The sequence below is a fragment of the Triturus cristatus genome, chromosome 8, assembly GCF_964204655.1.
Source record: "Triturus cristatus chromosome 8, aTriCri1.1, whole genome shotgun sequence".
NCBI classification, from domain to species: Eukaryota; Metazoa; Chordata; class Amphibia; order Caudata; family Salamandridae; genus Triturus; species Triturus cristatus.
The window spans coordinates 1,578,639,161-1,578,654,570 of NC_140591.1; the positions used below are offsets into that span (position 1 = coordinate 1,578,639,161).

Below are 15,410 nucleotides of genomic sequence, written 5' to 3' on the forward strand. Positions count from 1 at the left end.
CCATCTGAAGGACTTTCTTGATTTTTGTTTTTCGAACCACCATCCGGGTTCTGCCGCAGGGTCGCGGTGCCAAGACTTTGGGGTACAGGCCGAAGACGCTAGGTTGACGGTTCTGGTTGGTCTAGGGCGTTTCCCTGGACTGACAGGCGTGCCCCTCAGCAGAAGAAACTCATCCACCGCGAGCGGCCCGAGTAGAGGATGGAGTTTTTCAAGATGGAGAGACCGATTGAGGAAATGAACTCTAACACAAGGATGTGTAGGATTGTAAAAAGTAAATGTTTTGTCTTTTTGTGCCTTTTTACACTGTGTAGTATAATAATGTTTATTGTAGGATTTGTGTTCTTCTCCGCTCAAAAGCCCATTGCACCCACTGAACAGCCTATATCTCCTTCTACTGCCTCCTCTCACTCTTTTCACCCTTTGCCTGAGCACGAACAGACCAGACGATCAGAGTTTGTAAATAACTTGTTTATCCAGCTCTTGCACCAGCACCAACTGGTAATGAATACGACCAATTGCTGGGTGTGTGGGTTAATGCCACATACCATTAACAAAGGTATTCCCTACCTGGTGCTGCCGTACAGTTACAATGGATCGTCATGGGCATTACAAACCATGTTTCTCTATGCTCTAGATACATACTCCCCTCGCCAACCGCGTTCCATCAGACCTATCACCAATAATAAGGCTTTGATGAAAGGAGTTGCCGATATGAGTAGGGATATTGATGCATACTCATCCATTCCCAAAGAAGAGTTGAGACCTTATGTAGGATGGAACGCGACGGGGTATAGTATTAGTTTGGGTGAAAGACAGCGAAAAATCTCATCTCCAATCTGGGTCGTACCCCACATGGGTCGGTTCTGCTTACAGGGTAATGGTCAGAATCCTAGAGCTCAACTGGGAAGAAGTGACTGTACTGAAACGTACACCTTCCCGTCACAGTTTTCCCCTGCGTTTTTGGCTGCTAAGGGCACATATTTCATCTGTAATGACCGAGCATATACATGGCTGCCCCCTGATTTCTCGGGCACATGTTATATTGCGAACTTGCTACCGCCGACATTTACTGCTGCCTCTGACTATCACAAGACCAGAGTTGTGAGAGGTGTGATTAGTAAGGAGGATACTGCCGGTCAGGAAGCAGGAGACTTCTTCCTGGGTTTCCTGCCGTTTTGGGGACCTATGGTCAATAGTCGGAACCTGAGACAACTGACACGTGTGGTTGAATCCACTGTCAATGTAACGGCTGGTGCCCTTAGTAATCTGACAGCTGAGCTTCAAGCGGATCGCCTTATGACTTTGCAGAACCGCATGGTTCTAGACGTTATTCTTGCAGACCGCGGTGGGGTATGCAAGGTCATCCAATCCAGTTGCTGCATTTTCATACCAGATAATGCTCCAACAGTGTATCAAGCCATCTCCAAACTCCATAAAATATCTGAAGCCATACACGTGGATAAGGGAGATTGGTCACTGGTGGGGTGGTTCTGGGAATTGATATCTGCCTGGGGTTGGAAAGTTCTGATGGTCATTGGAATGATCTTAGCCATTCTTTTCCTGTTCTGTCTGTGTATACAGTGTGCTCCCGCGATATGTGGCCTCTGTACTACCTTATGTGTAAGGAAACCTGTATCGAGGGACGAGCTAAGTAATAGGATGATGCTACAGCAACATCTCCATGACTTCGTGAACATCGACCTAGACTCGGATTAAGATGAGTATAGTGATTTCCTATGTAAGGGCAAAAGGAAGGTCTGTCGTACTTTAATATTCGGGACCGCGTAGGGGACAGGGCCCTACCCCTGTCTATCTTGGTATTAGCGAACCGCAAATGGTAAATGCGGCATGTACGAGTGCTTTATATATCGTTCTAGCTATGAATGCACTGTGTACACGTTATTCAGCTTCACTACGCGGGTTCCATTTTGGAAGCAGTGGCCATCTTGTCATTGCCCTCACATAGGCTATAATGGAGTAAATACGGGCCTCACAGTACATGGGCTTTCCCTCTGACTTCTCTGTGACCTGGGCAGCTGGCTCTGCTGCCCCAGGCCAAACCGGTCTCACGAGCTCCCCTTCCTCCGTCCACCTGTGATTAGCATCAGGGCTTGACCCGTCATAAAACCCTTTCATTCTACACAATCCCCCGGCTAATCTCTTCCACACCTGCTTGTTCCTGCTTTATGACTTGTTTCCCAAAACAGGAGATGCTCATGTTTATTGGGGGGTCTATTGACATACGATGTGGGATCTGAACCTTACTGTGTAAATCATTGTGGGCTGGCCGAACTGGAATGTGGGATGGCCATCATGACTCTGCTTTTTCGTTTGTAATGTATACCTTTATATGGCCATATCGTAAACCAAGGAATGTGTGCCTGGAGCATGATATTTTGTACTTAAGGAGAAGTCCGTTCCTATGATTTTCAGCAGTCTCCTGAGAACATACACGCTGTTGTACTTCTAGGATACCTGTCATTGGTCTGCAGCCAATAAACAAATCTTTGACTTCACCCAGAAGACTCTGTGTTTCTGTAGGTCTGGAACAGGGTGAACCCAGAAGTCATAGGGTGTGTGCCCCTGCACCGCTGGGTCTAAAATACCCAGTACTTCAATCTCCAATACCATCTCTCACAGCATAGAAAATAAAGATGTACACCTGGGTAGCTTCTACCCCCTTGCAGAGTCAAGGATCATTTGTAGTAAACAAGCGGCACAAGAAAACGACAGTGCAAGCACCAACTCATGTCCTCTCAGGTACGTTGTTGAGTGAATGATTATTAGATTTTGACACTACCGCTGACATGGGACTAATCTCTATTAATTACAACTTGAATGCTCATTCCGAAATAGTGAATCAATTGCCGATGTTGTTTCCTGGAGTTGTGAAACTTAAGACAATGAAAGTGCAGCTTCACATTAATGAAGATGTTTTCCCTGTAGTACAGTGCCACAGATGAATTGCTTTTCACTTACTAGAAGACATTGAGAAAGAACTAGAAACAGTGTTAAAGCATGACAATAATTGAGTGCTCTACTGGTCCGACGCTGTGTGTTTCATCCATTGTGATGGTGCCAAAAAAGGACACTGGAGGTTCCGTGTACATGTGTGTTGATATGCAAAAGGCCAACAAAGTAATCGAAAGTGAAAGACATTCAGGTCCAGACATTGCACACATGATCATACAGCTTAATAGCGCTAAAGTCTTCTCCCGCCTTGATATAAACAAAGGCTACCATCAACTTGAACTGGAAGAAAACTATAGGTACATTACTAATTTTTCAACTCCTGTTGGTTTGTTCAGATATAGGAGACTCAGTGGGATATGTACAAGGAAGTGGAGGAGAGAGGCGTTAGCCATCATGACTTAATGCCTCTCTCCGCGACTTCTGAAATGCAAGGCTGTACCATATTTACCAGAATGTGGTGCAACCTTGTGTTTTCCCCTGCGATGGCGCCAAGTTTAGCAACTTAGCACCATCTCAGGCACCCTTGCACCATAGTGCAAGGGTGTCTGCGTGCAGGGGAGGATTGTTTATGTGCTGGAAGGTGTCCCTTCCTGCACATAAACAACCCTAAAGTGCCATTTTGTCACTGTCACTGAAAGTCACAAAATGTCATTTTTTTTAAAGGATTGTATATATACAGAAAGGGGGACCTTCCTGTACATAAACAATCCATGGCATTTTTATTTTTCCGTGTGTGCTGCCTTGTGCAGCACACATGGACAAAGCAAAAACAAGGAGAAATAATGCATTTCTCCTTATTTCGCAAACTTAAGACCAGGTTTTACCTGGTCTTAAGTTGGCGTAGCCTCCTAGGTATGCCACCCCTGTACATAGGGTGCAGCACAAGAAACAATGGGTGTTGCGGTGGAACGCCCACCACAACACCCACTGCCCACCCCTTTCACACTAACCATTGCGTAAAAAGGGGGCCTTATTTACAAGGCAGCGTTAAGCCACGTTAAGTGGCTTCACGCTGCCTTGTAAATAAAGCGCAGCCCCTATCGCCACCACAACGTCGATAAAATTGATGTTATGGTGGCAATAGGGGCTTGTACATATGCCCCTCAGTTTTGGTGTGTTTTCAGCTGCAGAACGCTTTAAAGATGTCATTCATTGATTAATTCAGCCAATCACCATGCTTTTAGCTATAGTGATGATGCATTGGTGTTTGGGGTTACACAAAAGGAGCATGATAATACACTCAATCATGCAGTCTGCATTCTGATGCAGGTCTCACATAAAACGCAGAGATGTGTGAGTTTCACAAAAACAGACTTAAGTTCTTTGAGCATGTTTTCTCTGAAAAGGGAATGACTCCTGATCCCGAATAGGTACAAGAATTGTCACCTACCAGAAGATGTCACCATTCTGTGATGCTTCTTAGGCATGGCCAGCTACTGCTCCAGGTACATTTGTGAGTTTGCCACTGTGAGTGCCCCTCTAATAGAGCAGAGTCAGATGTTCCCTTTCAATGGTCATCTGAAAATCCAAGTGCATCTGCAGCTCTTTCTGTTGAACAAATTCTGACAGCTACTAGTACTGACAAAGACAATGTTAAGCTCAAAGAATTCATTGCAATGCAATCATAGAGGGAACATCCTCAACCTCGTAAAGTTGATGTTGAGTACCAGAAATTCAACAATGTTCAGGAAGAACTTTGAATTACAGATGATGGTGTCATATTTTGAGGGGCAAGAATAGTTAACCCTGAAAGCCTGAGATAACAAGTTAATGACCTGGCATGTGAAGGTCATCGTTGAATTGCCACAAGTAAATGAGCCCTCAGGGATCAAGTATTGTTTCTGTGCCTTGATGACTAAGTAGAAAGGGAGCTAGAAGTTGGTCATGTGTGCAACGGTTTGTCTCCCTAAACAAATCAGTACCCGCTGAACATGTCTGATCTTTCTAAGCAAGCCTGGGAGAGGATTGTGGATGACTTCTTCGGAACCCTCAAAAGTGGACACCATATCATGCTAGTCATTGATGAGTACTCACGTTCTCCTCTAGTAGAAGACTCATCATCAACCACACATGACAGAGTCATCGAGAGGTTGGATGACATTTTCACAACATGGCGTGTCCCTTCCATTCTCAAATCTGACAATAGTCCACCCTTTAATAGAAAAGATTTCAAAGACTTTCTTAATCGAATGAACATGAAACATCAGAAAAGTACATCTCTCTGGCCACAGGCAACCGGCTTTGTTTTTTTTTTTTTTTTTTTTTTTTTTTTAGTTTTCAACAAGTCTTTATTAACTCGAAGCAACAATGCAGGTACAGTCGCCCTCCGGGCATATCACAACACAGGGGGGGAAACCCCTCGCGTAAACAGTTAGGATCATTCTTACACAGCCATTTAGCCGACATCCCGGAGGACCGGCGGCGTTGCATCTTCAACACGATAATAGCGCCCAAGCAGTGCCCCGTCCGCAGACCCGACCACGTTGGACCCCCCGTCCTCAAATAGCATGGCTGCAGATCTTGCGGCTACCTACGCACCACTAGGGCACCAGCTGCCGGCCTATCCCCTGCAAGCTCCAACCGTACCCCTAACCCCCCCCTCCCACCCCTCCCAGCACACACGCGCCGCCTTACCCCCGTGTCTCAGTGTTGATACCCGCATCTGCCATCCCGCCGTCCGGTCAAACCCAGGCAAAAAGCCCTCCCACAGACAGTCTGCGGTCTCTCTAGCCACACACTCACCCCTAATGGTATACCAAGGGGAGCCCGACCCTAGCTGAACCAAGGGGTCGCCCGTCCACACTCTCCGCATGCAACGCTCTCCACTATTCCGAGCTACTGAGCGCCTCCTGGACGCTCCTCCCCGGTCCGTTGGCCATGTTCGGAATCCCCGGTCGGCGTCACCCCCCCACCGAGTTCCACATTTGGTATCTCCCCCTGACCATCCGCTGCAGAGTCTTCGGTCTTCAACGACGCTTTATACAGCCCCCAAAAATTCTTGGGGCGGCTTTTGGGTGGCAGTAGTTCACTATATATCTCCGCCTGCGTACTACAATACAACAGGTCGCTGGCCCATCGCTTCACAGTAGGCAGAGGTCCTCTCATCCAGCAAAGCGCCACCACCCTTCTGGCAATCAACAGGGCAATGTCCGCCAGGCGACGCAACGCCGGGCGGAGGGGCCGAGAGTATCCCAGCAACGCTAAAGCGGGGCCGGGAGCGATCTCAACCTCCAGTATCTTGCTGAGCTCCCGAAACACCCCCGCCCAGAACCTGGCAACCCCCGGGCAGTTCCAAGCCATATGCATGAAGTCCGCCTCCGGATGGTGGCAGCGCTCACACTCCGCAGTTGGGCGCAGCCCATACCTATGTAACCGCTGCGGGGTATAATATACCCGCTGTAAGAATTTGAAATGTACCAGTCTGTGCCGGCCGTTCAAGGACACCGTCTTAGTGCTGGCGCAGCAGTACCTCCACATATCGTCCGAGATCTCCATGTCCAGGTCCGCCTGCCACGCAGTTCTCACCGCTTCGCACCGGCGCGGCGTACACTGGTCCCCCAGCTTGTTGAGCGTCGCGACCAGCTTGGCAGGCGCCGCAGTTTTTATTACATAAGTAAGTTCCGGAACCTCCGGAGGCTCCACCATACCCGGCCCCAGCAAGGTAGAGAGCGCAGCTCGCACTCTGTGGAACTGAAAACGCTGCAGTGGCGTGGGAGCCGGCGGCCCCGACTCAAGCTGGTCCCACGCCTTGGCCGTCCCGTTAACGAACAGGTCCTCCATCCTTGAGATGCCCAGAGCGTGCAACGCCCGTGTCACACCCCGTTCCCGCAGCGGGGGGAGCCACACCGCCCACTCCACCGGTAGCAGCGGGGAGTACAAGATCGCGCAGCCCCGGGCCTTCGCCAACTCCCACCAGGCGTGCGTCGTGGCTTTAAGGGAGTCAAGACTGCCCACTCTGCGATCTACCTGCTGAAGAGCAACAGCCGGTAAGGGGAGCGGGTCCGCGAACAGTTTCTCCAGGGTCACATGGGGGACCCCCGGATCAGCATGAATCCAAGTATGCAGATGCGCCGCCTGTGCTGTTCTGTAGTACCTTTCTAGGTCCGGAGCCCCCAGTCCCCCTTGTTCGTACGGCAGCGTCAGTACCTCCCATCGGACTCTGGGCTGCTTGCCCCCCCAGGCCAGGGCTGTGAGCGTTTGGTTGAGCTGCTTAAAAAAGGCCTTAGATAGCACAACCGGGATATTATTGAACAGGAACAGGAACCGCGGCAGGACCACCATTTTCATGATGGCTATTCTGCCAAGCAACGTCAAGGGTAGTCTATTCCACACCTCCACATCCTCAACTAACTTGGTGTATGCCACTCCGTAATTTTCCCGAACGAGCACCTCCGGGTCCCTGTGCAGCTGGATCCCCAAGTACCTTATCGCTTCAGTGGTCCACTGCAGGGGGTACTCCATGGGGAATGGCTGGGTCACCGGCGACAAAGGGAATGCCAATGACTTACTCCAGTTAACCCGCAGGCCCGACAGCGCCCCGAACCGGACCACCTCCCTGAGGATGGAGGGGAGATTAACCTCCGGATCCCGGACATATAGCAACGTGTCGTCAGCGTAGGTTGAGATGCCGATCTTGTAAGTAGGGAAGCTGATGCCCTCGTGCCTGTGGTATTCCCTGATAGCGCAAGCCAAAGGCTCCGCCACCAGGGCGTACAAGAGCGGAGAAAGGGGGCAGCCCTGTCTAGTTCCCCTGCCAATGTCGAAGGCTTCCGTGACACGATCCCCAATTCGCAGCCTAGCAGTAGGGCGATAGTACAAGGCCCCCAGCATCTGCAGGAAGGGCTCGCCCAGTCCCAGCTTACGGAGTACTCGTACCATGAACGGCCATTCCACCGAGTCAAATGCTTTTTCCATGTCCAGGAAAAGCGCCAGCGCCTTGCAGTCCGGACGGACATGTTGCATGGCTCCCAGTATCGTGCGGATGTTGTATGTGAGGTTCCTTGATGGGATGAAGCCCGCCTGCTCCGGGGCAACCAGTTCCGGGACCAAGAGCGCCAGGCGCGTGGCCAAGACCTTTGCATACAGCTTGGCGTCTACGTTTAGCAGGGAAAGGGGCCGGTATGACCCACATAAATTAGGAGGTCTCCCGGGCTTCAGGACCGCAACCAGAAGTGCCTCCCTCATGGTATCGGGCATACACCCCTCCTGGCATATCTCATCGAAGAGCGCGATCAGGTGGGGCAGGAGCACCTCCTGGAATGCTTTGTAGAAGGCCACCGTCAACCCATCCGCACCCGGCGCACCACCCGTCCGCATGCCTCCCAGTGCCTCCCGTATCTCGTCGGGTTGTATAGGCAGCATCAAAAACTCCCTCTGCGAGTTCGACAAGAAGGGCATTTTAATGTAGCTGAGATAATCATCTATTTCCTCCTCCATCTGTGATGACTTAGAGGAGTAAAGATCTGCATAAAACGCTCTGAATTCAGCCACAATCTCCTCCTGGTCCGTGAGTACTACGCCCGCTTGGGAGAACAGCTCCTCAACTACCAGGGGTTGCCTCCGATTACGCAGTAACTGCGCTAGCAAGGAACCCGGGCGCTCACCCTCCCCATATGTACGGGCGGTTGCGTATTTGCCCATGTGTTGCACCTCTCTGTCTGCCTCGCTGTTGTACTCTGAGACCAACTCGCGGATTTTTTCTTCGATCCCGGACGCTGGAGACCTCAGTGACTGCTCCTCGAGCTGTGTCAACTGCGTTTCAATGGTCCGCATGCGCTGCCGGATACACTTAAGGACACTAGAATGCTTAGACATAGCTATGCCGCGTATGTACGCTTTGAAGGAATCCCACAGCGTGTGGAAACTCTGTACCGAGCCCAAGTTCTGGTCAAAGAAGGATGTGATTTCCTCCGCCAGCTCCCCCCTGAAGACCTCGTCCAGCAGCGAGTATGGCGGTAGGCGCCAGGTGAACGGCGGAATCCGCCCAACCGGAGAGGCCAAGGTCAGGAGGAGGGGGGAGTGATCCGAGAGTGTACGGGGAAGCACTATGCATCCCTTAAACGCCGCCAGTAGGGAGCGCGACACCATCCAGTAATCGATTCGGGTATGCACGTCGTGATGTGCGGAGTAGTGCGTGAAGCCACCCTTTCCAGAGTGGCCGTGTCTCCAGGCATCAACCAGGTCAAGCCTAGCCATCTCCGCCTGCATGCGCACGGCCGCGGCCGCCGGGCGCCTCACCGACCCCGACGATCGGTCCAGCGACGGGTTGAAAATAAAATTGAAGTCGCCTCCCCACACCAGTCTAGCGTGCTCGAACTGCCTGCAGCGTGCGGCCAGCGTATCGTAGAACTCAGGGTCGTCAAAGTTTGGGCCGTACACGTTAACCACCACGAGGTCGTGGCCCTGCCCTGTGCATCTAGCGAGTAAGTAACGCCCGTGTGGATCTGCCTCCAGCACCGTGAGCTTCAATTTAGAGGCCGGGTTCACCCACGTGAGTACCCCCCGGGAGTGCGTTGTGAAGCCGGACGCCACGCTGTTGCCCGCCAGGCCGCGCGCCGAGAGCATCTTGCTCCCTGTGGGGAGGTGGGTCTCCTGTATTAAGGCTAGGTCAATGTGGTGTCCGCGGAGGTAGTTCAGCACTTTCCGGAGCTTACGGAAGTCATTCAGTCCACGTACATTCCACGTCAGTGCCCTTAAAGTGCCAGGGTTACCGTCACCAGTCACTACATCAGGGGCAGCCATCGTAACATCCACTCAACATTCGTGTCTACAGAAGGAGTTTCACACCTTAGCACGCCGACTGAGGCGCTGTCATACCTCCCTCGCCCGCATCCTAGGAACCAACCAAAGCTTAAGTATCGCAACGCGCAGTGTGCCCTACCTCCCCACTCTTCGAAACCCCCCCCCCCAGTAACGCCTCCCCCCCACCCACAGCCGACCTCCCCCAACCTGGCCAGACAGGACCCCAATTCCACCCCCCACCCCTCAAAACCACAAACATCACTCAAGAACATTTCCCAAGGCAGCCCCAAGTGAGGGCCACCGATAGCCGCAGCGTGGGGGCAGAGAAAGCTAGGCGCCAGGAACTCCCAAGTAGATGGGAACTCTGCGCCGCCGCGGACCTTCCCTGCCTCGCCCTCGTATACCACCCAACATGCGCCGCCCCACCCGGACTACCCCCGGGGGACCGGGGACGAACTCAGGGCTCCCCCAAGAGGAACCGGTCTAAATGCTATGCTGCACAAGTCCGCCGTGGTTCCCCCCACCCACCAGCCCCCCACCCGGGAAAACTCAGTTCAGGGAAGCAAATAACAAACCTCGTCCCGGGTGAGAGGGGGGGGGGGAATGGGCCCCAAGGTCCCCAGGAGTTGGATCACCACCGCCAGGCCCTGTGTGGGTTCAACGTATTGCCGCCCATTAAAAGTGCACCGCAGGTTCCCCAGACACCCACCCACCCAATATGTCAGAAAGGTCTCACCAAGAGGCTGCGGCAGTGTCTCCATGAAAGTCTACGCAGAACTTAGCCAGGCGGGTAACTCCAAAGTCTCCTCCGCCGCCAGGCCATCGAGCACTCCCCCTCTCGCTAAGCAAAAGGAAGCCGCCCCTTCGTGCCCAAAGTTTACAGTTCCTCACGAGCTAGTCCTGCTCCTCCAGGCGGGAGAACCCCTCCGGGGCGTCAGGTTGGCGTCGCTGACCACCCCGCTGCTCCGTCGACCAGTCCTTCAGGGACCGATGCAGCTCCTTGGGGTCAGTGAAAAAGTGGGAACGGCCCTGTCTGTTGATCCGCAGTCGCGCAGGGTAGAGCATCGCGTAGTCCAGGCCCAGATCCCGAAGTTGTTTTTTATATGGAGCAAATTGTCTACGCTCTTCCTGCACCTTAGCTGTGAAGTCGGGGAATATGGATATGTCCATGCCTTCATATTGGAGAGCCCCCTTCTCTCTGGCCACTCGCAGGGCTACATCCCGGTCTCTGTAGTTCAAGAGTTTTGCAATTATGGGCCTCGCCGGGGCCCCAGGTTTTGGACGCGGCCCCAGCGAGCGATGTGCTCTTTCAACGACAAACAGGGGAGAGAACACGTCCTCCCCCAGCAGGCCACGCAGTAGCTTCTCCACGAAGAGTTCCATCTTCCCGGTCTGCGTCGTCTCCGCGACCCCCGTGATACGGATATTAGACCTCCTCGAGCGGGCCTCCAAATCCTCCGCTTTGTCCTGGATGACCTGCAGCAGCCTGCTCATTTGTTTCCTCTCCGCGTCGCCCTCCGTCTGGGCGTCCTCCACCTGAGACACCCTCTTTTCCGTCGCGTCAATGCGCTCCGAGTTCTTATCTACCCGTTCTGACATGCGGTCCATGCGGTAGGTAAGTGCGTCAAGCTTGGCGTCGATTGTGGTGAGACTGCCTTGAATGCCCCTCTCCATCGCCACCAGCATCTCTCGGATGTCCACTTCCGCGGGGGCTCCCGTGGGGGAGCCGCCCGCCGCCGCCTCGGCCTTCTCCGCGGCTGACCCCTTTGCCCTACGGGGGTCGAAGGAAAGTTTGGGCTGCGTTTTGTCTGTTTTCACCATGGTCGCCGTCCAGGTTAAGCACTACTCCAGACCCGGGCTCCTCCGCCTGAAACCAGGAAGCATGGGACTCCGGCGCTCCTCTTCGGCCAGCTCTCAAGCGGGCACCACCTCACTGCCCAGGCCGGCGACACCAGTAGAGGCAATTCCCGCAGGTAGGTCCTATCGACGTCAGGGTGCGCCACAGCAGTAGACGCGCCCTACCCCAGGACGCCGTACAATCTTCAGGCACCTCCAGGGAGGCCGGCGGAGGTGCACCCCAGGCCACTCCAGGCGCACAGCAGGCCTGCCAGTAACGATCCTCCAGCCCGGGGGGGGGGGGGAAGGGGGGCCAACGTGCCCCCCGCTCTTCCGAAAACCTGCGCCAGGCGCTGCCCCCGCGCTCACCGTCGGTCACTCTGCACCGCAGGCCCCAGTCCAGTGCGATCAGTACACTGTCCTCGGGGCGCTCCAGGGAATTCGCCGTCCGGGCGTCTCGTCGTCTTCCCCGGCCTCACCCAAGCCTCGGGGCTCCCGAGTCTTTCCTTGCTCCTGCCTGGTCCCGAGGATGTCACAGCATGAGTCTCAGGGCCGGCCGCCGTCCTTCTGAGCCGACCGCTCCGCTGGTTCGATCTCCGGCGGGGGGGGTCCGGGGGAAGGCCCGTAGGATCGGGTCCACTGACGGCTTCGCTGCCGCACGTCGCAGCACGCACGTCGGGGATGTCTCCAAGCGAGGCCGGGGATACCGGGCCCGCCTACCAGACACAGCCTCGATCCTCCTATCGGTGCACTCGGCCCCCTACCCTGTCAGGGGGGCCTCTCCGACCACACCGCTCCAAGGAGGGAGAATTCCCCTTCGTTCCGCGCCGGTCAGCGCCGTTGGGCAGGATAGTTGAACGGATCGTGTGAGGGTTGCAGCAGGGAGCTCCGCTCTCACGCGTCCGCCATCGCTGCCGGCTAGCTCCGCCCCAGGCAACCGGCTTTGTTAAACGATTAATGAGTACTTTGAAATAGGTGGTGCAGTGTGCTGCACTGGAAGGAATCGACTTGAAAACAGCTTTATCCCCAGCCCTCCGTGCCTACTTTTCCACTCCTCATTCCATGACAGGACAAAGTCCTCCCACTTTGCAGTTTGGGAGAGCTCTTGGAACTCTTGTAATGCACCATCAGTCAGTCAATAGACCCTGACGAGATTCATGTCACTGACAACTCCCGCGAATGCCAAATGGAGGCTCACACTGAAAATTGCCAATTTGATCCAGACACAAACTTTGAGTTCATGTCAAGCAAAAGCAGACAGCAAGACTGATGCTCCATTTGATGCTGAATCACAAAGAGTTGTGGCAGGAAAGGGACATATGATAACTGCCCAATGACCTGGAAAATCCATAACCAGAGACTCAGTACACTTTAAGCATGGGCCTTGATGTTCGTCACCTTCAGATATCATGAGTGAGGCAAGTCCACCTAAGTGCCCAAGTCAAGCATCTGACTCTTATCCAGAGATGGCAGATGAAGGCATACCTCCTCTATCTCACACAACTATATATTTGGAAGACTGGTGCAAGACCTTAACGACTCATTGAGGAGTTATAATGTGTATATGTATATGTTCATATGTTTTATTCAACCAAGGGGAAGATGTTGTGTCCTGTATTTGTGTGTAAGAGGCCTCTTGTGGTCTCCGCCAGACTCTTTACAAGTATTACATAATCTGTTGGCTGTGGCTGGGTGTGGTCAATAAAGTGTGTGACCCGGTGAGTTCAGCTAACGGTTGCATACTGAAGAATAAAGTTATGCAAACCAGAGCTCGTTGTATGTTGTGGTCTGTTGCATGCTCAATCCTACTATTAAGCTGACGAAGAGAAGTGAAAGGAGAGATGGTCAAAGGATAATTGTTCCTGAAGTGTGAAAAGACATTATGGTTGATAATTCATTGTAATGCCAGCAAAGACTTTTCTTCGGGTTCTTGGGCAGCCATAGATTTCATGCAGTAGGTTGCAAGGGCACCGTTGCACTGTCCCAGGGTAAAATATTTTGAATACTTCCAATTTAGAATCCAAGAAACAACTTTCAGCGCTTGACTCTCCAAGAGTATCAAGTGTTTTAATAAATAAGACTTATTCTAGGCAGTGGAAAGGGTTGGAAACTCAGATTCAGTGTGATAAAATAGCTAGCCCTCAATATTATAAAATTCATACAAGCAGTTTCTGAAAATGGAGATATTTGCATTAACAGAGAGGCAAATAGTTAACTAAAATAAATAGGTAATTAAGGTCTTAACACTGTGCAGGCCTAGGCTACACTTCCAAATGCTTTTAGAACTCATTTGGAACAGTTGCTAAAATTTCAATTAGCTTCTAGCTAATTTTATCTTTGGGAGTGCTTCAGGTCAACTAAGTAAACTTTGGAAGTTTTCAGATGTCTGAAGTATATATTTACATGCTCTCTTTACCTAGTGCTTCTTCCCCCTTTACTTTGTTCCAACCCACTCGCTCTCAGTTTGACATAGCCAGCGTCTTCCCCATCTATTCCTTGCTCTCTGTTTTTTTCACCAAGCCCTCCCCAGGTTGTCGCTTGCTTCCTGGACTCCTCTGTTTTTGAAAAAAAATTCCAACCCAGACCCTATCCTTTCTTAGTACTCTCAGCTTATCGCTTCTTTTCTCCACCCACCAACAACATTATTTGTTTTTTAATTTTCCTGTCCGCCATGCTATTTACAGGCATCCATCTTTAAATGTGTTTTTTCCCATTACTAAATGGCTGCCTATGAAAAATCATGTATAAACAACAGGAATTAGGGGGGTCAAAGGGAAAAACTTTATAGACCAGCAAGATGAAGTTTCCCCATATACTAAGTAAACACAGAGGTCATCTCGGGTCTAAGAAGGTAGTGAACATAAAAGACCGAGGCAGGTGAATTGAATCCCCACAGGGATAATCCCGAAAGAGGACTGGAGCCCTCACTCACCAAGAGGTGACATGCTCCATCATCGGGTTTGTTCCTCCTGTGGAAAAACCTAGTTCCAAAGGAGGCTACAATCCCCTCACTAAGAGGGAGGAGTCCAGGGATTTTGTTCAGCGAGGATGAGGCTGTATGTACAAGGAGTAGTGTTCCTTATACTGTGAGTGAGGTAAAAGAGAGCAGTGCTAGGGAATCGGTGGTGAGAAAACTAGTGGTGAGGAAACTAGTGGTGAAGTTAAAACTGGCTAGTGACTACCAAAAAAGGCTTTACTGTGAAGGTTTCACTGTCATGATTAAAAAAGTGCATAAGGTAGAGTAGTGGAGATTCGACACTACTCTTCGCAATAGGTCAACATGTTTCAGCCCTTGGGATCTATACAAGGATCTGGGCTTTCTTCAGGACCGGGTGAAAGATAAAGCTACTGCTGTGGTGTGCTCAAATTGAACAAAATATTAGTAATAATACTACACCGATGATCCCGATGATGAAGCATGTCACCTCTTGGTGAGTGAGGGCCCCAGTCCTCTTTCGGGATTATCCCTGTGGGAATTCAATTCACCTGCCTTGGTCTTTTATGTTCACTACCTTCTTAGACCCGAGATGACCTCTGTGTTTACTTATGAAAAATCATGAACACAAACACTAAGAGAGGTATCAGTTCCTAAAGGGAGAGGTGAGTATGAGATCTGGCAGTCCAGTTCGGCACTGCTTCTAGGGGTGGGTGTCTCCAGAAGCAGGTTCACCCCCCTCCCCCTCCCTCCTCCCCCTCTTCTCTCTCTGTCTCCACCAGGTTTCGAGCATGGGACACGAATAAGACGTGCCCACTTTTAGTATCTGTGACACTCATCTGTCATATGGTAATAAGGGAATATAGGGTGTCTTCCTCCCTGATTCCCCTTTTCCTCCTTTCTCTTACGAAGGCCCTGGTGAAGC

At 51.8% G+C, this 15,410-nt stretch overlaps 1 protein-coding gene across 1 annotated transcript in view; it reads left to right on the forward strand.

Annotated features, from left to right (window-relative positions):
* The first annotated feature begins 11,596 nt into the window (after positions 1-11,596).
* The window catches only part of LOC146806229 (olfactory receptor 52J3-like), a 151,750-nt gene continuing 147,936 nt past the window's right edge, over positions 11,597-15,410 (forward strand). Inside the window, exon 1 of the mRNA XM_085623909.1 lies at positions 11,597-11,687. Coding sequence (XP_085480035.1) covers positions 11,597-11,687 — 91 coding nt within the window. The remainder of the gene's footprint in view (positions 11,688-15,410) is intronic.